Consider the following 23633-nt stretch of genomic DNA (forward strand, 5'->3'; position numbering starts at 1 on the left):
CTCTCCAGCTGTCAGAAGAGAACAAAGCCATAATTAAGAAAGGGTAATGCTTATGAAATAAAAGGAAGGCATTTTACTGTTCCTTTTCTTCACTTTGCCACATAACCAACAGGTGACATGTAGTAATTAATCAACTTGTTTGTGATGACAGAGCGAGCCCATGTTTTATACTGTAAAGCTTGTTTATACAGGTATTTAAAAATACCTGTATATGGGTAAAAATTAAACAATGTATTAATAAGAATAAGAAGTTAAATTTGTATACTGCTCTTCATCCGAAGATCACATGGTGGTTCGCAACATAAAAATACAAAATGAGATTACAACATACATAATAAAACAAAAACAAACCAATAACCCACCTCCCACAATCAGATTTGTAGAATGTTAATCAGCCAAAGGCCTGGTTATAGAGAAGTGTTTTTGCCTGGCACTAAAGATATGTAATGACAGTACCAGGTGAGCCTCCCTGGGGAGAGCATTCCACAAAAGGGGAGCCACTGCAGAAAAGGCCTGTTCACGTGTTGCCACCCTCTGGACCTCTTGAGGAGACACACAAAGACGGGCCTTAAGGACACTTCTCCCTGTATAAACCATGTCAGACTCTGCGTGCATCAACTGAGGCCCTTTTTCATGCGCTAAGTTCCCCCTCTGTAGAGGGGGAAAGGTTCTGAAAGCCTAAATCTCAACAGAAAGTAATCTGACCGTGACAAGCGGCTGATGTCAATCACTTTCAGATCACCCTTTTCCTTCTCAGTTGAGAGAATAAGGTCCAGAGTGTGGCTTGCCTTATGTGTTGGTCCAATGACATGTTGGGACAGCTCCATGATAATCATGGCAGCAATGATGTCCTGAGCCAGTTGCCTTGGCATGAATGTTGAAGTCCTCCAAAACCAGCGGTCTTGGGAGTCCTCAACACCGCTTCCAAGACCAGTTCTGTCAGCTCAGGCAAGGAAACGGCTGGGCAGTGGTGGTAAACCAGCAGAATCTCTAATTTGTCCTGACTGCCCAATGCCAGGAACTCAATTCTAGTTTCCCCAAACTGGACAGAGAGCCTGGAGAGAGAGAGATGAGATCTCTAAAGATGACAGCAACTTGCCCTCCCTGTCCCTCAAGTCTGCCCTGATGCTTGAGTACCCATATGGGCACAGCTGGGTGGGACCAACTCTACCCTGCTCACCCACCCAGGTCTCAGTGACACAGACCACATCAGCCTCCCTATCCATTATCAGATCACTCAGAGCACACCTGACATTTGGCAACATCAGCCACAGAGTCAAGGGCTGACTGATAGGACAACCGCAACCTGCCAGGTTGGAGGAGGGGCTGGCACATGGTACAGCCACTAACTGCCTGTGCCATTTGCCCCTTACCCTGAATCACTGTGATTGGGGTCGCCCCTGTTATTCCCAGTTCTTCTCTTCCTAGGCATGTCTTACTCCCTTATTTTAAAAACAACTAAACCCTAAAATTTAAAAGTTAAAAAACAGTTAACAACAATTTAAAACATTGTAAACAATTGGAGCAACACTAACAGCAACAAAATCCACTAAGCTATACCCCGACCCAAGAGTCTGTTCAGCTACCCCAGCTTTTGTAGCTGGAGTCAGTCAGGGAGCAGGTTCTCACAGCCAAGATCTTAATCTTGTCTTAATTTTTTAAAAAAATCTGATCGAGTTTCTCCAGTAATTATGGGTTGGTTGTATGATAGTTGATTTAGTAATGCTTTCTAATATACAAGCACTTGGAGAGTTACGGTAGAGTTGTTTACACTGCATTCCATGCTTTTAAGTCCTGACCATTAAAAATGTTTGTTTATACAACCCAGATACTTTGTTTAAACTTCTTGAAATTTGGAACAAAGCACCAGTAAACTAACCAAATGTCAGACACATTGGTAAAGAAATAGAAAATGTTGGCTATTAGTATATATAGGGTACATGCTCTTACCTTGCAGCATTTTCCTTGGCGAGATTCACAGCAGCTTGTGATTTATCGGTGGCAATGACTCTGCTCTAAGAAAGAAAGGAAACAAGCACAACAGAAGCAAACATGAAATAATTTCTTGGGCACAGCTGGTGGGGAAAAAAAAGCCCCTAATGGAGCAACTGAGATGAACAAGGCCAGTGTGACATGGGAGCACCCAACGAGGGGCAGGGGGGGCAGCTTCCCCCGAAGCAATTTTTTTAAAACCGTATTTTATGGACCATAACCCGCACTTTTTCCCTCCAAAAACTGAAGGGGAAAAGTCGCTGCGGGTTATGGAAATTGGGCTGTTTCCGCCCCCTCCGCAGCTGCAGCCAGCGACAGGAACGTGGTGGGGGCAGTCCGAAATCGGGCTGTTTTCGCCCCTCCGCGGCTGCAGCCAGTGACAGGGAGGGGGGAGGAGCAGCCTGAACTGGGGGGGGGGCGGATGGGAGCTCCCCCCTTCCTTCCCCCCTCTCCCTCCCTCCCTCCCTCCCTCCTCTCTCTCTCTCTCACCCCCTTCCTTCCTTCCTTCCCTCTCTCTCACCCACCCCTCCCTCCCCTCTCTTCCTTCCCTCCCTCCCTCCCCCCTTCCCCTAGTTTTGATCCTGGGTACGCCCCTGCAGTGTAATGCTTTGGAACAGAGCTCTTTCTAAGTCCCCATCTGCACTATTCATTCAAAGCAGTTTCATACTACTTTTATATGGCTTCTCCCAAAGAATCTTGGGAAGTGTAGTTCTGAGAGCTGGTAGGAGATCCCCTATTCCCCTCACAGAGCTACAATTTCAAGAGTTGCCTGCGAAGAGGGACAGAATGTTAAACTACCCTGGGAATTCCTGAGCCACGCCAGGTATGAGGCTGCTGGTGCAAAAAATAAATAAATGAATATGTTTGTTTTTGACTTTTAGACCTCAGGTGGCAAACTTTTGGAAGGAGTGGCTCGTCTTTCTTTCCTTTGTTTCCTAGTGAAACGGGGCAGGGGCAGGACTCTCAACATTATTGTCTTACATGAAAATTTCACTCACATGAGGCAGCTTCTTCAGAAGACTCAGAGCAATCGCTCCTGAGCCACAGCCAACCTCCAGGATCACAAGCCCACTGTTCTCTGGAGACAGCTGCTTGCAGTTTGCTGAGGTCAATCGCTTCCTGCATTCTTCAGTCACAATAAGGGAGACCAGTTCCTAGCAGGTAAGAAGCAGGTTCTGTGATGAGTCCCCAGAAGTCTGACCCTAATTTCTCAGTTTCCTGTCTGAATGCAGAGCTTTCTGTATGATACTGTAGAATTAGCTGGTGTGTTGAGGCATGTGCTGAACACATTATATTATAAAGCCAAGTGCTGTAAAAAGGGTCCTCGTTTATTTCTAAAAATAATCATCCTTAATAGCATTAGCACAATAGTATTGTATGCAGTGAAAACAAACCCCTTCATCATGCAGAAACAAAGCCCGTAAGAACAACGCAAATGCTCCAAAGTGCAAAGGCAAAATAAAAATAAAAATAAAAGGACTTTAATAATATTGAGTTATTGTTAGTTGTTGTTGTTTAGTCGTGTCTGACTCCTCGTGACCCCATGGACCATAGCACGCCAGGCACTCCTGTCTTCCACTGCCTCCCACAGTTTGGTCAGACTCATGTTGGTAGCTTCGAGAACACTGTCCAACCATCTCGTCCTCTGTCGTCCCCTTCTCCTTGTGCCCTCTATCTTTTCCAACATCAGGGTCTTTTCCAGGGAGTCTTCTCTTCTCATGAGGTGGCCAAAGTATTGGAGCCTCAGTTTCAGGATCTGTCCTTCCAGTGAGCACTCGGCTGATTTCCTTAAGAATGGGTATGTTTGATCTTCTTGCAGTCCATGGGACTCTCAAGAGTCTCCTCCAGCACCATAATTCAAAAGCATCAATTCTTCGGCGATCAGCCTTCTTTATGGTCCAGCTCTCACTTCCATACATCACTACTGGGAAAACCACTAACTATTGCTAGTATTTTTGTTGTATTCATTAATGCCTGCATTAGTGTGGAACTGAGACTTTTCAGAAGGGCAGCTTTCTTCACCTGAGTGGCTTTAGACCAAAAAGTATTCCCCAGCAGAGAGGCCTGTTTGCCTTTTACACCTGGGTATTTGCATACCTCCTCCTCTGGAAATTGAGCAACCAGAAAGTGGGTCATAATAGTACATCTGAGGCTACAGAAGCCTAGAAGGAAATCCACCTGTCTCTTCCAGTTTTCCCCCACTAGAAACGAGTTTGCAGCATGGCTGGATGCTGCGGGAACTATTAGGATGTTGAAAACTGGTAATGAAATGTAGAAATTGGGGCAGAGGAGTCCTTCAGGGTTTGCTGCAAAACACTTACCCACAGGGAGTGGGTAACTAGAGATATTCACACTGACATTGGGAAAAGGGAGGGGTGGTGCTGGGTGGGAGCTCAGCATAGGACTCCTAGCCTGCAGGTTGCTCAATTCTATGAATGCTCTAGGACTACAGCTCCCATCAGCCCCACCTCATCCAAAACATCTGGAGGGCATCAGGTTGGTGAAGGCCGTTCTAGGAGGCCCTCAATGCCTGAGGCCATGTTCATATGCATTCCAGAATTAAATTAATTTTCCTAATCTAAAAGTGAGAATAATGGATTATAAAGCAAGGGGAGAGGGGGACAGATGACAGTATGCAACAAGAAACTCATCCTGGGCTACATTCTCACAAATGCAAAGCTGTAGTGATGAAAAGAAAGAGATTAGTATTTCTGGTGTAGGAGAGTTTCTTACACCCCCCCCCCCAAGCTGCATATGCTCACATACAGAATATTCTTAGAGCTCCCACAAGAAGGCTGGAGATTGCATAGGAACTCAAGAAACACAGGTCTCTAGTACTCTCTACTTTGATTTGTTTTGCTCTCTCTTTTTCAACTAAGAGATGGGAATTGTGCTGCTGCCAGCAGTCATAAAAAGGGCACTTCCACGAATTTGCAGGTGAAGTTTGTACCCATACTTAGAAAGCTTTGTCAGCAAAAGCACTCTTGAACATGCTGGCCTTCTGGTACTTTGCAGCAATGTGTGTTGTTCATACAAAGGCCTCGGCACTTTAGGAAAAATTTCAAGCACCAGGATGGAATGCTGAGACATATAACATGAGCATACAATACAGGAGCTTATATTCACGGTGGTGTTTATATAACAGTTGCATAAGGAAGGGCCTTGCTTCCGCCCTTTTCCTTGTTAGTTTACAGCCTTAAGGATCAAAATTCCATGTGAACAGAGGCAGATCCATGCAAAACCTGGATCTGTGCCCAGTAAAAAAGGGGTGGGAGAAAAAGGAGCACAGGGGGAAAGAAGCCTGCTATATCTTCCACATGAGCCCTACCCATGTCTTAAACCTCCCATAGTTTGTCCTCCCAGAGGCTTTCTGCATCAGTTGGCTCTTTGGTTGGCTTATATGTGATTGACATAGAGCCAGGCCTGCCATCACCACGCTTAGTTTCATCCTTAACCAATGGACCAGTGAATGCCATTAATTTATGGGTATATAAGAGAGTGGGTTTAATTGGATTTCCCATTCAGCGTGCAGGGTATTTTGATTCACATTGCACTGAATTTAGTGGGACTTCCAATTAGGTAAATGCAGACAGGACTCTAGAACTTGTGGACGTCCAATGAAGCTGAATGTTGGAGGAATTCAGGACATATCAAAGAAACTACTAGAATAACGTTTTGTCACAGGCGCGGTAGCAGCTACTCTAGAGTAACGACTCCTCACGACGTTGCATTTTCATGCTTTTATTGTGTGCAAACTATTTACAGTGCAGAGTCAGTACTATGTACATGTTGTCAGTCTGGGTCAGAACCTCCGAATGGAGATTCCCGCGTTTTCTTCCAACAAAGTAGCCTGGGAATACCGAATCTCCGCCCCAGTCGCTTCTTGCGCAATTCTGGGGCTGGCGGGAGCGGTCTTCTTGCCGCGCTTTCCCTGCTTCCCCCTTCCTTTCCTACGCGGAGCTGTGGCTCTGCTACCCTGCCTGAGCCATGGCCTCTACTTCCCGATTCCCCGCTGGAGTCATCCCCCTCCCCGCTCCCACTGGCGCTGGGAGAAGAGCTTGTGCTTAAGATGGGAGGGGGCTGTCTGTAGCTTCTGTCCCTCACACGTTTGAAAATATAAAGTGAGATCAGGAAAAATTAAGGAAAGAAAGGAGGAAATTCATAAGGCAGGCCTGTGGAAAACAAAGAATTTGCTATTGTATTATTAGAAGGACGGGAAGTATCTAAGAGGGAAGAAATAGGTTAAAATACAAGGATGGTATACTGTTCACATTGCGAAGAAGAGTTTATTTTGAATTATGTATTTTGTTTTTCGTATTTTTTCTGTATGTAACTTGACGAGAGGAAGAATTTGTGTTGTACTTGTTTCACATGTATGTTATGTTTCGTATTATTTTAAATAATAAAGTATGTTTTAAATCTAAAAGAAAAAGAAAAAAGAAACTACTTCTTCACATGGCACATAGTTAAACTATGGAACTCACTCCCATAGGAGGCAGTGATGGCTTTGAAATTCATGGGGCACAAGGCTATCAACAGCTACCAGCCACAATGACTATGTCCTACCTTTCCTCTTAGAGCCAATGGGCCTCTGAATATCAGTTGCTGGCACGCGCGCGCGCACACACACACCATCTTGAATTTGAACCACTACATCTATGCACCCTGGCATACAGTATTAGTAATTCTGAATTATAATTTCTTCTAGGCGAAGCTAAATCTTGCTGCATCATTATGTCAGAAACTGGTTACTTTCACTATCTCCATTAAAGGCTCCTCTCCCACATTTTTTTTAAAAGCAGACTGCATTGAATTTCTACTAGGGTGCATATGGAACAATGTCAGTGATGCAGCATTTATCAAGAAATACTACTACTAGTACAAATAAAACTAGGCTGGTAATCCCAGGAGAACAAGGAGCTAACGTAGGGCAAAATGTTCCAAGATTAGAACCAGAACAGCGAAGGGAAAAATGGGGAAATTAAGAGTGGTCTGGACGCAACCTAATGATGCAGCTACAGAGGATCAGCTTCCTTGTGATAAAAATATGAGGTTAGAGGAATCAGTAGCACATTGGTCACAGTTTCTTCCGTGTTGTCTACAGCCTTTTCCACATGGCATGCTAAAACACTGAAGAGGAGGCATCTGACCTAGTTTCATTGTATACCCCGCAGCAACTGGATAGATGAGTCATCAGCGTGGTGGTAATGGGCTCAACTGATAGGAATATCACAACGCACGTAACTGCTTAAGAGCACTACCTACTAGTCATTCACTATGAGCACATCCCACATGCTAGACACCCTGCCAGTCTGAGTCACTAGCACAGGCTACAAAAAAGCAGTTTGAGGATTTTAGTACCTCTTTCCTAGAACTGGAGGTTGAGCAAAAGCATTTCAAAATGAAACATCCCTCCCTCCCTTCCAGCCTTGAAAACACCAACACCAGTTTTTTTTCAAGAACTTTGCTCTGGTATATATTGAACTATCATTGGAAGAGACATTGAGGGAAGGGCGGGGGGGGGGGGGAGAGAAACCAAGAAAAAGAGAGGACTACTTGGTTTTCATTTGCTTTAAACAACAACAGCATAAAATGCTGTAAGGGGACCGGGGCAGGATGATGCAATAATAATAATAATAATAATAATAATAAATAATTTATTAGTTATAGCCCACCCGTCTGGCTGGGTTTCCCCAGCCACTTTGGGCGGCTCCCAGCAGAGTATTAGTAATAATAATAAAACGATGAAACATAAAAAAAACCTTCCCTCAACAGGGCTGCCTTCAGATGTCTTCTAAAAGTCAGATAGTTGTTTATTTCCTTGACATCTGGTGGGAGGGCGTTCCACAAGGTGGGAGCCACCACTGAGAAGGCCCCCTGCCTGCTTCCCTGTAACCTCACTTCTTGCAGTGAGGAAACCGCCAGAAGGCCCTCGGAGCTGAACGCTGGGGGGTAGAGACGCTCCTTCAGGAGCAATTTCTTAAAAAGCAGTTCATTTCCCCTTGAACAGAAGAGTTGCAAATAGAAGAAAAAGCCTGCAATGCCTAAAACATAATACTATGTCTAAAGTGAGTGAAAGGGGGTGGGGGAGATGAGAGAGTATATCCAGGTTAGACAGCAGTAATTTGTTTTATGTGGGGGATGCCTTTGCAGAACCAATTCAGAACATGGCAGCTATGTAGTTAATGGAGCTGCGCCAATTTGGAAATAATGTACCACTGTTAAAATATCTGTACTAGCTTCTCGTTTGTTTCCAGGCACAATTTCCAATTACGTATTGTTTTTATATATCATATCATCACCACCACCATCAATTTATTATCAACATATTCAAAGTGCTGGTTTGGGCCTTCAAAGCCTTTAAGACTCAAAATTGCTTGTGACCAGCAGGGCCCTACCTTCTTTCAGATAAACCTCATTGGTTAAAACTATTCAGTATGTGGAACAATATGTAAGAAAAGCCCAGTGATCCATTTCCTTCCTCTAAAGAAGCCTTGGAAAGGACACTCTGAAGTGGAAAAGGCAGTTACTGGAAAGAGAAAGGGGGTTGTTTAACACTTTTCCAAATGTAATCTAGATTCACATAATCAGGAAACAATTTTTGTAATGTGCAAGGCAGGCGATCTGAATCAGAACAACTAGAATATGACAGCCCTATTTAAGGTGTGAATTTATCTTCTTTTAAACTTCTCCCTGGCCTATTTGACTCATGTGTGCATGTGTGCGTGTGTCCATACATATGTATATGTATATGTATAATCAGTCATCATCTCCTCATTTCCATTTACTTCCCTGGCTGATTCAATTTGATTTCTTTAGACTTTCCTACTCTTAGGTTAGACAATTACCATAACTCTTTCCCCCCTTTTAACTGTCTCTTCCAGCTAGTGCAAGGTTTCCACTTTTCTCCCCTTCTTTAGCCACAGATCTGTGTTGGTCTATTCTTGTATTGTTAAGGGTTTAGTAGGCCATTACAATAGCAGGTGATGCTTATGTTTTACTAGATATTTTGTTGATTATTGTGCTGTTGCACAAAATATTTTACTGCCTTATACAAACATGCCTACAGTTTTAGTTTTAAATTTTTAGTTGTGGTAAACATGTATGTATGTGCACCGCTGTGGAACCCGCTTTTAGTGGAACACTGGCATATGAATATTCCAAGTAGAATATAGGAACAATGCTTAAGGCAAGAGGGCTGGAGCAGACTCCCTTAGTTCCGTGAACTTTGTGGGTGCCTTCACCAGAAGATACATTCCTGGAAGTACATGTGTCTAATCTGGAAAACATTTTCCTCAGAAAGTTAATTCTGGGAGTTTTGTAAGGGATGATCACCTCACCTGAACATACAATCTATGTGTCTCCAGCTGTCATGCATTCTGAAACTTTCGCAAGTAGTATGTTGGCACTGTATGGCAACATACACGAAAACATTATTTCCCCTGACCAAATTATTGACAAAGTGGAGTGCAATGAGATAATGCAAACGTATTTCATCATGCCCCTTAACTCTGCTGCTCAGGGCGTCAATATAGCGTGAGCTCTGATACGGTTTCATTTCATTCTTCTGAAAGAATACTAAAGTTTCCCCATATTCCAATTTGCTTCCCAGAAGTACCAAGGGATTCCTCCTGTCCAGTTATTGTGAAGTGGGGTGTGTGTGTGTGTGTGTGGCAGCTGCCACACACACAATCAATCCCTCCTACCTCTCTTATAGCTGGGTAAAAGGTAAGATGAAAAAAAGGAAGTCTCTCGGTTCTCTGGGACATACAGGATGTTATGATGCAAAGCTAACATCCTAAACTCTTAAGACACCATTGTAAGAAACAAGAAGTGACAGAATAGCCATGCAATCTTTACTGAGAAAGAATAGTTGCATTAGGAAGGACCTTTGCTGCTGTAAGAATTCCCCCATGAGGAAAGGCCACAACATATGGGACTTTTTAGCTCAGAAAAGTAGTAAGGAGGAACATGAGAGATGCAAAAAAAATCATGTATAGTGTGGTGAAAGGGATGTTACTTCCCTGCAAACTCTGGAAGTAAAATAGTTTGGCCAGAAAGCAATGAAATGAATTTGTTCCATAGTATGTTAAGGTGCAGAACGGGACCAACACAGAAATAGGATAGGTCCAAAACAGGACTACAGGAATGAAAACTGGTAACAGTTCCCAAGACATAGCTATACACAGGTAGGAATGGTTTGATGGGGAAGAGCCATGGAGCTGGCACCACTGCTTAATGGGATGGCAAGCGGCAGCGCCAAGGTTGGGGCAGTGTGGGCACATTGCCCAGTGGTGGCTAGTGCCCATTGGGAATGGCAGGGCAGAAATCAGGGATTCTAAGGGTAGGTGGGGCCAGAGCCAATGGTGCAGAGAGGTAGAGCCTACAACCGACCATGCCAACTAATTCTAGTTTGGATCTCTGATGAGTTATACAAAGGCAACCCTAAGACCAGGCATCCCCAAACTTCGGTCCTCCAGATGTTTTGGACTACAATTCCCATCTTCCCCGACCATTGGTCTTGTTAGCTAGGGATCATGGGAGTTGTAGGACAAAACATCTGGAGGGCCGCAGTTTGGGGATGCCTGCCTAAGACTAAAGAGGAGGAAGCTGAGAGGCAGTGCCACCCCCTGGACTGGCTGTAAGAAAGCAGGTAGGTGGGGGCAATTGAGGTTGGCAGATCAGTTCCCTGTTTGCCCTAATGGACAAGCCTCCACTGCCACCGACAGAGCCAATTCAGCGCTACTGCTGGTGCCTGCTATTAATGGCAGAATACTGATCTCTGGAAGTGCGTAGATTCAAGCCTTTTAAATTCATGGAGAAGTTATTCGGGGGGCGGGGTGGACCTATGAATTTCTTTCATGTGAGAAGGCATTTGGGTTGTATCCAGCTAAAGTACTCAGAGAAGACCCACTGAAATCAACAGACTTAAGGTACCCATATGTGTTGAGTTTTAATGGGTTTCCTCTGAGTATTACTTAGTGGGAAACTGCGTGCCGGGGCCCTTTTAAGTGCAACAGTGCTGTGCAAAGAAGTCCTTCATTTCGTCTGCCCTAAATTTTCCAACATTCAGCTACATTAGACGACCCCAGGGTTCTAGTAGAGATAAGAATATAAGAAAAGCCCTACTGGATCAGGCCAAAGGCCCCCAGCATCCTGTTCTCACAGCAGCCAACCAGATGCTCCGTGAGAGCTTGCAAGCCACACCCAAGTATAACAGCATTAACCACATTTGTGGATGTCTAGCCACTGGTATGGAGAGGTGTGGCCTGTGCCTGACCCTGAAAGCAGTGCAGCCGTAATGACTATTCTCCATTAATTGATCATTTTGGTTGCCTTTTTCAAGCGAAAAAGTAGGGCAGTCCAACCCATATTAAGAACAAAACAAGAGTCCACCTGGACCAGGTAATGGCCCATCTACTCCAGCACCGTGTTCTCATCAGCTGCCTATGTGAAGCCCACAAGTACAACTCGAGTGCAACCGCGCTCTCCCCATACATGATTCTCAGCAACTGGCATTCAGAGGCGTACTGCCTGCAACAGCGGAGATAGCACATAACCATTCTGGGCAGCAGCCATGGATAGTTTTGGGCAGCGTGCACTAACATGCTGCTTGTTCAGATTAAACCATGGTGGGTTTAAAACTATGGTTTAAACATGTGATGTGTGAACTAAGTCATTGTGTGCCATCACAGTGCTCTGGTTCCAATGTCATCTCCGACATAAAACACTTGCTGATAGAAGAAGACATTGCAGGACACAGTCACCTCTTATCCTGGCAATCCCTACAGAAAACGTCCTTCAGCTTGCGCACAAGATACAGGGCAAGGAAGAGCAGGAGTTGGTTTCTCCTGCTCCGGAAGGTAGGAACTGGACCAATGGATTCAAAGCTACAAGGAAGGAGATTCCGACGGAACACCAGGAAGAGCTTTGTTAAGGTAAGACCTGTTTGACAGCTTAAAACATGACTGCCCTCTGGTGGCTTAACAAAAACCCGTAAACAGAAGACAGTTTAGGATAGCACGTGCTGCAGAAAATCCTAGAAATACAAACAGCAAAGCTTAATTTAGCTCATAGACTCAAATCGTATGCATGCCTTCTCCCACAGAAAATTGCTTCTGATTTTTTTATTTTTATTTGCCTGGAACGTGTGTTAAAAAAACATTTGTGAAAAGAAAAAGATCCAGCAATATAAGATTAGGCAAGCGAAACCTGCAACAAAATGTTACAGCGTATTCTCTACCTAAAATCGAATCATATGAAGGCTGTAATCCTGGGCACAGTCGCTACGAAGCAAGTCCCACTGAAATCAGTAGGACTGACGCCCTAGGAGCCATGCATAAAATTGCACTATAAATAGCATGCTTATTTCCAAACTTCTTCAGATACCCAAAGCAAAGCATAAGAAGAGCCCTGCTGGTTTAGGTCAAAGGTCCATCTGGCCCAACATTCTGTACAGTCAACCAGACGCCTTTGGGAAGCCCACAAGGTTCCAATTCTCTCCCCCGCTCAAGTAAAACATTATTTGCTCACATGCACACACCCACACATACAGACACAGGGAGATCTGTATTGTGGCAGGCACTGAACAAATGGGTTCGCCCTCTCCCCTTATATCAATTTATCAACGAAGATTATCGCAGGAAAGCTTGTGGCAAATAGCCAATTATCACTCAAGTATTAATGAGGACGTTTTCTAAGTATTTCACAGATGAAAACTCAGCTACCTGGGCACCAGAAATATGCTATATGATCCTTGTGGTAATCTGGAAACTAGAAATGCAATTGTTTCATCATCCGGAGTTCAAATGAAGTTCCTGGGTAAGTACCTGCAAGAGAAATCCTGTTGTTTTCAAATGCTACATAATGACCTTGTAGCCCACGATCTTTGCTTAAAGAAACTGGTCAAGTGTACACAGCCTGAGCAACAGGTTTATATGTATAAATGAAATGCTGGCAATTACAGGAAGTCACACATTCATACAGCATTATCTCACTGCTTGAACACTCACTCTCCCTCCATTCACATCCAAGTATCCATCTCCTAATTTGACCTTAAATCCAGGTGGTTATTGTGAGAAAGATGTGGACATTCTTTCCACCAGACCTGTGCATCTAAAGCACCAGCAAATGCCTGAGTGCAAGCATTCTTAATAACAACAACAAAACAACAACAACATTTATTTTTAAACTTAAAGAGTTCAACGTGTTTCTGATGAAGCCTCACAATGTTCCTAGAAGGTAGACTAAATTAGATATTGCTAAGGGGATGGAGGGCTGAGGCTACACGCAACTACAGCTGAGGCAAGATTTCAATTGAAGACTTCCCTGTTGATAGTTTGCACTATGTCTAGAAGCAGCAGAATAGAAATGATGCAAAAGCAGATGGACATGGATTTGCTCTGCCTTCCGAATTTAGATCTGCGTTATTGCTTTGGTGCTTGGCAACCTGCAAAGATAACAAAGTCCAAGAGTTCAAACACTGATGGTTTGGTCAGCAACTAAGCATGCTGTGATCTCTTCCCTGGATAATGAGAGGACAACACAGAAAATAAAGAGGTGATGCAGCAACCAATTGTGTTGAGAGTAGAAGCAGCTCTGCAATGGTGACACTGCTCTTTTTAAATTCTGAATCTCGCATGTAGTTATTTTGGAGGAAACACTTCCCTATTTATTTATTCTCTCCTCCACAATGATCATTTACACAGCTGTTGTTTTTTGTTAGCAAGTTACTTCCCCTCCACAAGCCTCTCTAAATTTGGCAGCCCCAACTTCTGGCAAATTCCAGGTGTTCTCGTTAATCTGTGAAATATTCCTGGAAGGTCAACTGGCATCAATCCCATACTCCTAGGTGGGAAGGAAGACCTTCAGCCGTTCTACACAATCTGGTTCCAAAATGACACCTTCAAACTGCAGTTCCTACGTCCCAAGGGGCTTAATGTGAATTACTGGCAAGCAGATCAGATATAACCCCTTACAAACTGTGCAGCCAGTTGAGAAACACTGACAAACTCCACAAGTTCAGATCAGGCCAAACCAGCGTTCACATGCTTTAGCAAAGAGAAGGATCAGGGAAGACGTTCAACAGCTTTTGGGCTTGAAAAGGAGGTCACATTACAAATATTTTAAAGTACAGAGGTTAGCACTTAGTCAATGGCTCATGTCAAACACAGCACTGAATTGCAAACTAGGCTAGCACGGGAAAACATTGATCATGCAAGCATATGGGCAGAATAAGCAACACACTCTTGTGTTTACTATCAACACTTGCATCACACACAGCAGGCATTTGTTTAATGATTGGGAGGAGCGATATTGCGTGAAGATAGTGACAACACAGCATGGAAAACAGCAATATCACCAGATAGACTTGTGTTGGGCCATCCACTATCTTTTAAGTTCCATTTGGCACAGAAGGATTTGGCACCCAAACTATTAACAGATACTTTGAAGCCAGGATTTCTTTGTTAGAATTGTAGATATCTATGCAAAGGACCCCAAAGTTAACAGCAATTCCTGCTTTTGTATGGGACATGGGCATTCATTTTGTCTAATTAATAAACTTCAACTTCCAGTCCTGAGGACACAGAACCTTGGAAACTTCAGTGTACTTTCCACAGGTTGAACCTCAGGTTTCTAGGTCTTGTGATTTTAAGGAACAGCAAAATGCAAAATGAACAATCAGAAGACAAAAAAAGCACATTAGAAACCACTTGGATAGAGCAGAGAAGAATACAGAAGATAACTAAAGAGGAGCCAGAAAATTATGAGATGAAACCCCCATCTTCTTGAATGGCTCACACCATATTTTGTGATCCCTGGGAACTTTGCTTCTGGAATATAATTTGCCCCATGAAATAATTTGGACTTGATGGGCATATGCTGCCTCTTTCATACACCCAGGTTTTCATTCTTTAGTCTAACCCAGGGGTCCCCAGACTTACCGGGCTTCGGGCCAGTGCCCGCCGCGCCGACCGCACGGCGGGCCGGAGGGAAGGGGAGTGCGCGCGCAGCGGGCCGGAGGGCGGGGGAGTGCGCGCCCGTGCGCAAGCGCAAACGCGCACGGTCGGAAAAAAATCGCCGAAAATCGCTTGTGCGCATGCGTATGGGCCTCCCCCGACCCGGAAGTGCACCGGAAATGACCTCTTCTGGGTCGGGAGAGGCCCATACGCATGCGCACAAGCGATTTTCGGCGATTTTTTTCCGATTTTGAAGATCGCCGCCGCACCGCGCGCCGTAAGAGCGGGCGGCGGCAGTCGTCGCGGGCCGGATTGGGAGGCCAATTGGGCCGCATCCAGCCCGGGGGCCGTAGTCTGGGGACCCCTGGTCTAACCTCTCTGTTTACGGTCTACCCAACAATGTTGTTTTGTTATATTGTTTCAGAGGTAGCTTATACCTCAAAAGAACTATATACATTTTTGAAACAGAAAGCAGAATTTCACAATTGAAGACTATTAGAAGAGCACCATCTTTGCATATGTAAAGACCACCACGTATGTAAAGATCACCGGACACTGGAGTCCTGAAGGGTTAGAGGTTAGCAGGGAAGGGGCTCTGAGTTTGCAATTCTTAATTAGGCTGTGCCAAGTTACTGCTGAAATTGTCCTGCCCTACTTTCTATTCCACTGTTGGAGCAGAGGCATGTCAGTTTGGAAAAAGGAGCATGAAACTCAGGCCAAAATCACATGTGATGCCCAGTCACATGCATTTCCAACCTCCCACCCCCTTCTAATTCTTTTTTAAAAAATTACCGGTAAGCACAACCCAAAAATAACTGCCGTGGCTGCAATCTTGAGCAGAAGACCAGTGGGAGGGGAGGGGCTGATTGTTTCACTCCAGTTAACACACAAGCTGCAGCCAAGGTTTGTTCTTGGTTTACAGCTCATGGTTTGTCTGGAGCAAGACAAACTATGAACCAGGGTTTGGACAACACTTTAAGCCAAACTATGTCTTAGCTCACAGCAGCCAAAGCAAGACCGGAGAAGCAAAGTGGTCATGATCTTGTCTCCAGCAGCCTGGGCGTTCATGGTTTGGCTTAGCTTTACATGTGAGCTGGGTTACAGCATACATACTTTGCCATTGTGTGTGTGTGGGTGGGAATCAATTACATAAATTCTAAAGATTTTCTATCTGAGATTTGCTGCAACTGACCTAGGTAAAAATATGTACCTCATCAAAGACTGTGCTCATCTCTCCCACTGGCCAGACACCAAAGACCACCCATGAGAAAGGAGGCAGGGGAAGGAATGTCCTTATGGCTGCCTAATATTGTTCTTCCTTCAAGTGGAGGTGGGCGTATGTGTGTAGCGATGCAACACTCTGGAGAAGAGCTGAAGTTTGTCCCTTATGATGACTTGCCTCTGTCTCTGGTCGAGGAATGAAGACCGGAGGTTTCATCTTGAGTGTCAGATCCTGGAAATCCCACTCACCCAGAACATATTGCACTGGCATCCTAGAACAGAGGACATAAATTACACTGTGCACTTGGCCAAGAATCCAATTACTTACAGTATCTCATAATCATACTGAAATATACCATCCTTTTCCAAGGCACAAACAACTGGACAGGCAGTACCTTCCCTAATGGGTGGAGTGGGAAGGAAAAAGAACATTCAGTCCTATGACAGAGAGATTCCAAATGTTACCTAATGCGAAGTCTGAAGCATTGTACTACTGAAGCTAAAACTGATACCACTGGTTTTCCATGGCAGACAAGCTACTGACCAGCAGCCAGATGAGAATGTAAGAGCCCTCCTGGATTAGAGCAAAAACCTATCTATCCCAGCATTCTGTTTCCTACAGTGGTCAACTAGATGCCTGTGGAAAGCCTGCAAGCAGGACACGAGTGTGACAGCAGTGACCTCTTTGTGCTCCCCACATCTGGAATTCAGAAGTCTCATCCACTGGAAGTAACATAGCCATCATGACTAGTAGCCACAGATAGCTTTATCTCCCCTGAATTTGTCTAATCTCCTTTTGAAGCCATTCAAAGTTGGTGTCCAACACTAGACCCGGTGGAAGCTAATTCCATAGTATTGTGCTGCATGAAGAAGCGTTTCCCTTTGTCTTTACTGAATTTCCCAACATTCAGCTTCACTGGATTATCTCGGGTTCTAGTATTATGAGAGATGGCCTATTTTTCCACGCTGCGCATAATTTGGCACTTCTATCATGTCCCCTCTTGATATGTTCCCCATTGATCATGTCCCCACACAAACCCCCAAACTTTGCAGCCTTTCCTTACAGGGGAGTGGGTTCCACGCCCTTGAGCGCTTTGGTTGCCTTTCCCTGCAGCTCAGGTTCAGTTCTCTCCGCCGACATTCACTGAGCAATGCAAACATTCATAATTCTGGATAGAAAGTTCCTTAACAACCACTTCGAGCAAACTGATCCAACCAAGCATTCCTCTTTGTTACACTTCCTTTTGTGGGTGCTGAATCCCCAGTTCTACGCAGCGGAAAAAGTCACCACCGGCATATCACATGGTAGATTCCATCCAGCAAGACGGAACTTATTTTAGAACTCTGATTCCTGTCTTTAAAGTCTATCATTCCTGACAGTGCTTAGTATAACAATCAGGCTTGTAAGGCTATGGTAGGGATGGGAAATCTGTCTCCCACCATGCCCTCCTGGCTCTGTCACAACTCCCCACCATATCCCTCCTGGTAAGCTGCAGCCACGCTAGTGACCAGGTGTGTGCTGCTGCCCCTCCCTGTCGGCCACTCCTGGAAGCTGGAGTGCAACATCTAGAAGGGCAGTCTCCTCATCCCTGGACTATAGGAAGGCCAGGCAGCTGTCATGTTACGATAAGCTTCTCGGTCAGGTATTCTTGCCATCTCCCCACAAAAAGCAAGCCACATATTCTACTCTGAGGAATCATAAACTAACCAAGGTACTATTCTCACTCCCCCACCCCCTTTATCTCTCAATACACACTCTTACTAGCGTCAAGATAAGGATCCAGCTTGTTTAATTGAGAATCCAATAAGGTTATATATTATAGGTACATACAGATCCAAGAAATGTAGATAAGAAATCTACTGGCATCTTTATTAGATAGGGAACACACTCTCTGGCAGTTAAATCATTCTTCATGGTCGAAATGCATTGCGAATGCCCACTTGTACTTAAAAGTATCCGCATTGCTTAACAGATCTGATGTGTACCTAAACTCAATCATGTGCATTTTTTTATTCTGTAATCTTTTCTTATAGGGAAAAAGAAAAAGAAAAGCTTAGGCGGCTTCCTTGTCTTTCAGCTTTTGAAGCTGAACCACTGAAAGAAATATCCATGCTACTCACTTCTCTCTCTTCTCTCATTCTCTTGTAACATTAGATGGTCCAAGAACAACCAGGAACCAAAGCTTGGTGAGTTGGTTGCTTAGCTTGGCCTACAACTACAGCTGCGACATTTATTGTTGGGGTTTGCATAGTTTATTCATACTTTGAATACCTGAGCCTCCTTCATGATTTCTGGGCAACAAGAGAATAAAGCCAGAGACAGGAACTGATGACTTATATGCATTTCCGCCTACAGCAACATAACCTTGAACTGTTTTAGTTCCAAAGGCTCACAGCATCTTTGTATCTCCAACATCTACTTTTTTAACTGCTTACTGAACTGGGAGCAAAGCTTGTGTTAACTTAACAATGGACTTTCCCATGTTGTCATTGTTGTCTTCTTTCCCAACTTTGCTGACAGGGTTGTTCTTTGTTTTGTAAGCCTCCACATACACAATCCACTTGCATATTAAATGTGTTGTAAATGCAATCTTAACACTAACTAGGAACTAAGTTCCACTGAACTCACTACGGTAATCAACCATAAATAGAATTGGGCTGCACGTTCTACTTCTCTGGGACTCTTAACTCTACATGCACTACTGATTGGGGCACAAATGTGCACCTGAAATGCAGCAAGGATAGCACTAGGAGCCAGAACTTCTGGGAGGCTGGAGAAGAAGATGCAACATCATGGTCGTCTCCTGCACATCCATTTTGCAGCTGCGAGTCTCCTCTGCAGGAGTCAGCTGTGAACCATTTAGCATTGAAAGGAATGCCTGAAGCACAGGTTCAGAGTAGGCTGTACCTGCTGTATATCTCCCATGTTTCCAGAAGTGCCTTGCTATGGAACAGAAGCATAACTCATGGACGGGGAACCGTTTCTGGGCAGAGGGCCACACTACTCCAGTGGAAAGCCGTCAGGGGCCACATTCCAGAAGTGGGAAGGCCCAATAGGGTGGCTATCTAAAGAACTTTTAACTGAGTTAAGATTTAAAAGGGATATGTACAAAAAGAAAATGGAAAAACCACCAGAGAGGAATTCAAACAAATAGCCAGCACGTGTAGAGACAAAGTCAGAAAAGCTAAAGCACAGAATGAACTCAGGCTTGCTAGAGAGGTTAAAAGCAACAAAAAGGGCTTTTATGGCTATGTCCATAGCAAAAGGAAGAACAAGGAAACAGTGGGGTCACTTAGAGAAGAATATGGTGAAATGCGAACAGGGGACAGAGAAAGGGCAGAACTCCTCGATGCCTTCTTTGCCTCAGTCTTCTCCAAAAAAGAAAACAATGCCCGACCTGAAGAATATGGAGCAGATGATTCAGCAGGGGAAACACAGCCCAGAACAAGTAAGGAGGTAGTACAAGAATACTTAGCTAGTTTAGATATATTCAAGTCTCCAGGGCCAGATGAACTACATCCAAGAGTATTAAAAGAACTAGCAGAGGTGATTTCAGAACCACTGGCAGTAAACTTTGAGAAATCCTGGAGAACAGGCAAAGTCCCAACAGACTGGAGGGCAAATGTTTTCAAAAAGGGGGAAAGAGAGGACCCAAACAATTACCGCCCAGTCAGCCTGACATCAATACCAGGAAAGATTCTAGTGCAGATCATTAAGCAAACGGTCTGTGAGCACCTAGAAAGGAACGCTGTGATCACTAAAAGTCAGCATGGGTTTCTGAAAAATAAGTCATGTCAGAATAATCTGATCTCATTTTTTGACAGAATTACAAGCCTGGTAGATGAAGGGAACGCTGTGGATGTAGCCTATCTTGATTTCAGCAAGGCCTTTGACAAGGTGCCCCATGATGTTCTTGTAAAGAAGCTGGTAAATGCGGGCTAGACAATGCTACCATTCAGTGGATTTGTAACTGGCTGACTGACCGTACCCAAAGGGTACTCATCAATGGCTCCTCTTTATCCTGGAGAGAAGTGACTAGCGGGGTGCCACAGGGTTCTGTCTTGGGCCCAGTCTTATTCAACATCTTTATCAATGACTTGGATGATGGGCTTGAGGGCATCCTGATCAAGTTTGCAGATGACATCAAATTGGGAGGGGTGGCTAATACCCCAGAGGACAGGATCACACTTCAAAATAACTTTAACAGATTAGACAACTGGGCCAAAGCAAACAAGATGAATTTTAACAGGGAGAAATGTAAAGTACTACACCTGGGCAAAAAAATGAAAGGCACAAATACAGGATGGGTGACACCTGGCTTAAGAGCAGTGCATGTGATGCAGCAGCTTAAAAAGCCAATGCAATTCTGGGCTGCATCAATAGGAGTATAGCATCAAGATCAAGGGAAGTAATAGTACCACTGTATTCCGCTCTGGTCAGACCTCACCTGGAATACTGTGTCCAGTTCTGGACACCACAGTTCAAGAAGGATACTGACAAGCTGGAACATGTCCAGAGGAGGGCAACCAAAATGGTCAAAGGCCTGGAAACAATGCCTTATGAGGAACGGCTTAGGGAGCTGGGTATGTTTAGCCTGGAGAAGAGAAGATTAAGGGGTGATATGATAGCCATGTTCAAATATATAAAATGATGTCATATAGAGGGGGGAGAAAGGTTGTTTTATGCTGCTCCAGAGAAATGGACACGGAGCAATGGATTCAAACTACAAGAAAGAAGATTCCACCTAAACATTAGGAAGAACTTCCTGGCAGTAAGAGCTCTTTGACAGTGGAATTTGCTGCCAAGGAGTGTGGTGGAGTCTCCTTCTTTGGAGGTTTTTAAGCAGAGGCTTGACATGCATATGTCAGGAATGCTTTGATGGTGTTTCCTGCTTGGCAGGGGGTTGGACTGGATGGCCCTTGTGGTCTCTTCCAACCCTATGATTCTATGAATAGTGAGCACAGTGGGCTAAATCCAATCACACATGATTAACATATACACACAGTGCTATTTCCCCATGAATACAAGAGTGCTGAATTCTTAGTAACCCCACGCAAGTTTCACCTTCCATTTTCTCCATAGGTTTCTTCCACCCCCCTCCTTGTTTTTTTAAGGAAGCTGAAGCTCTCTAATACTTTCCTCTGTCCTGAGTATTCAAAAAAGAACTCATTAATTCCTACACAATGCAAATAATACCAAATGCACAGCTGAACATCAAGTCTTGCCTTACAGCTATAAAAAGCACGAAACTTAAAATATTTATTTAAAAAGAAAGCACCAAACTTCAGAATGCAATTGCACTCCAAAACTTGCACATCAGGTGGAAAATGCATCTGTTCTGGTACTCTGTCATTGTTTCTACCAGAAAGTAGACAAGAATAGCAGAGGAAAATAGCAAAGGAGATTACACAGGCAGATCTCCTAAGCCCAACATGCAACAAAACATAATGGTCAAGTATGGCTACCTATATAAGGCTGCAATCCTGTGCCTACTTACTCAGGAGTAGACCCCATTGGACTCAATGGGACTTACATCTGAGTAAGCAAACACACAGGTTTGCGTTGAAAAGTTTCATGAACTGTGCAAATACAGCCTCTAGTGGTGGCTGGGTCAAAGCACATATATTTCCATAATCAAAGATGAAGTGCAGCAGCTGAAAATTCAACTTCCAAACTGCAACAGGCACACAATGTAAAAAGACACAGAGAAAAATGCTCTACTTTCTCCCATCCTCTACTGCATCTGAGGGAGCAGGCTAGTTAAGGTCGCAATAAACAGAGTACAATAAACCAAACCCCAGATTCAAAAAAGTCCAGTTTTCTGACAGATTCTATATTGTGAAAAACATGGAATATTAAAGTGGGGCTACTTGTATTTCTCCTAAGTTTTAAAGCATAAACATATTAACACAGCAATAACAGCTTATTTGTTTCAACAGGAGGATTAATTAGTATGCAGATTGCTATAAAATCAGAACCAAAGAGACAGTGGGCAATTCGATTCACTATCCAAGACAATGAGTTCTAATACTATACTGTCATTTTCTTAACCCTTATTGTTCTAAACTCGCAAATAATTTAAGAAATTGTGGCTTTAAAATGCATGCAAAATTGTCATTATGGGCAGAAATCTACAGAACCAGTGTTCTACAGTCTACAGTGCCATAGATGAGCACATTTCAGCAATCCAAGCCTTAAATATTCTCTATCTACCCTGGATATCTCTTTGCTGGAAATGTCTCATTTACTTAAATTATTTAAGGCTACTTAATTGTTGAATGGCATTATGTAAGCCTAGCAGCTCAGCTTGTTACCACCGGTAGCACCTCTCCGCTGGCTCAGTTCTTGCAAAGACCCTATGGATTTAAAAAGGGATTTGCTCATGATTTATTAAAGTGCTAAATGGATGGCTAAATGTTCGTTACTATACTGCAGAGTGGTAGTGATAGCTCAGCAGCTACTTCTAGCACTAGTACCTACTGTCTTGCATTTTTGTTATTACTAAGTAATATGTAAGGGTGCATATTTCTAAGCTAAATGGAGGTCAATCCCCATTAAAAGAAACGATGAATTTAAACGTATCCCTCCAACCCTGAAGACAGGACTTGACCCCTGTCTCCATTTTAAAACTACTTTAGCTGCCTGACATTCCACAGGCATCCTAATAGAACAGGTTTTTTTTCCTGCAAAGTCCTTGAGAAAGTGAAACATATCAGCCTAAGTACCCACCTTTGTAGCCGTTTTGCACATAGCTGCTGGATCTGTTCTTGTTGCTTTGTGGAGAGGGGAGTTGAGATGCTGCTGGCATTCAAGCTCTGGAACTGAAAAGTTATTTGCAGGCGTTTAGACTAAATTCTGGCAGCCCACTAAACTGAACTCAGCACCAAGGAGGGTTAAATGCTTTTCTTGACGGTCAGCCCACCTCCCCACCCCATTGTACCGTGATAAAAGCCCTGCTGGGTGAGACCAAAGGTCCACCTAATGCAGCATTCTGTTTCCCAATGAACAATTAGATTTGGGGTGGAGAACTTGTGGCTCTCTGGATGTTGCTAGACTACAACTCCCATCTTCCCTGATCATTGGCCATGCTGGCTGGGCCTAAAGAGAGTGGAAATCTATCAACCTCTGGAAGGCCATAGAACCCACTAAACTTGTTTAATCTGGAAAACCAACAAGCAGGGAATGAAGGAAATAGTCCCACAACCATTCACTGGCATGCTGCCTCATGAACAAAGGTTCCTAATAGCTATTATGACCAGATAGGTCCATTCTCCATGATTTTGTCCCTTTTTAAGCAGCCTTGCATTTAACAATGTAGCCATGCAGAGGAGCATTTGGGCTGTAGAGAATGGTTTTTAGGCTTCCTATCCTAAGTAGCCAGCACAAAAGTGAACAAGGATGGTGGATGAGGGGTGGGGTGTTGTGATTTCCCTCCACCATTCTGCCTTGGCATGCACAAA

The 23633-nt window shown here is 44.0% G+C and overlaps 1 protein-coding gene across 2 annotated transcripts in view; it reads right to left on the bottom strand.

The window, feature by feature from the left end:
• HEMK1 (HemK methyltransferase family member 1) overlaps window positions 1–23633 on the bottom strand; it is a 51072-nt gene that overhangs the window by 23309 nt on the left and 4130 nt on the right. For both annotated transcript variants that reach the window (XR_004691988.2, XM_035106059.2), the window contains exons 3-6: window positions 22903–22994; window positions 16351–16444; window positions 2991–3146; window positions 1951–2015 (exon numbers count right to left, since the gene is read on the bottom strand). Coding sequence is in view for 1 of the 2 variants with exons in the window: in XM_035106059.2 (XP_034961950.2) it covers window positions 1951–2015; window positions 2991–3146; window positions 16351–16444; window positions 22903–22994 (407 nt within the window). In the remaining variant the exon portion in view is untranslated. The remainder of the gene's footprint in view (window positions 1–1950; window positions 2016–2990; window positions 3147–16350; window positions 16445–22902; window positions 22995–23633) is intronic.

This window comes from Zootoca vivipara, chromosome 2, assembly GCF_963506605.1.
Source record: "Zootoca vivipara chromosome 2, rZooViv1.1, whole genome shotgun sequence".
NCBI classification, from domain to species: Eukaryota; Metazoa; Chordata; class Lepidosauria; order Squamata; family Lacertidae; genus Zootoca; species Zootoca vivipara.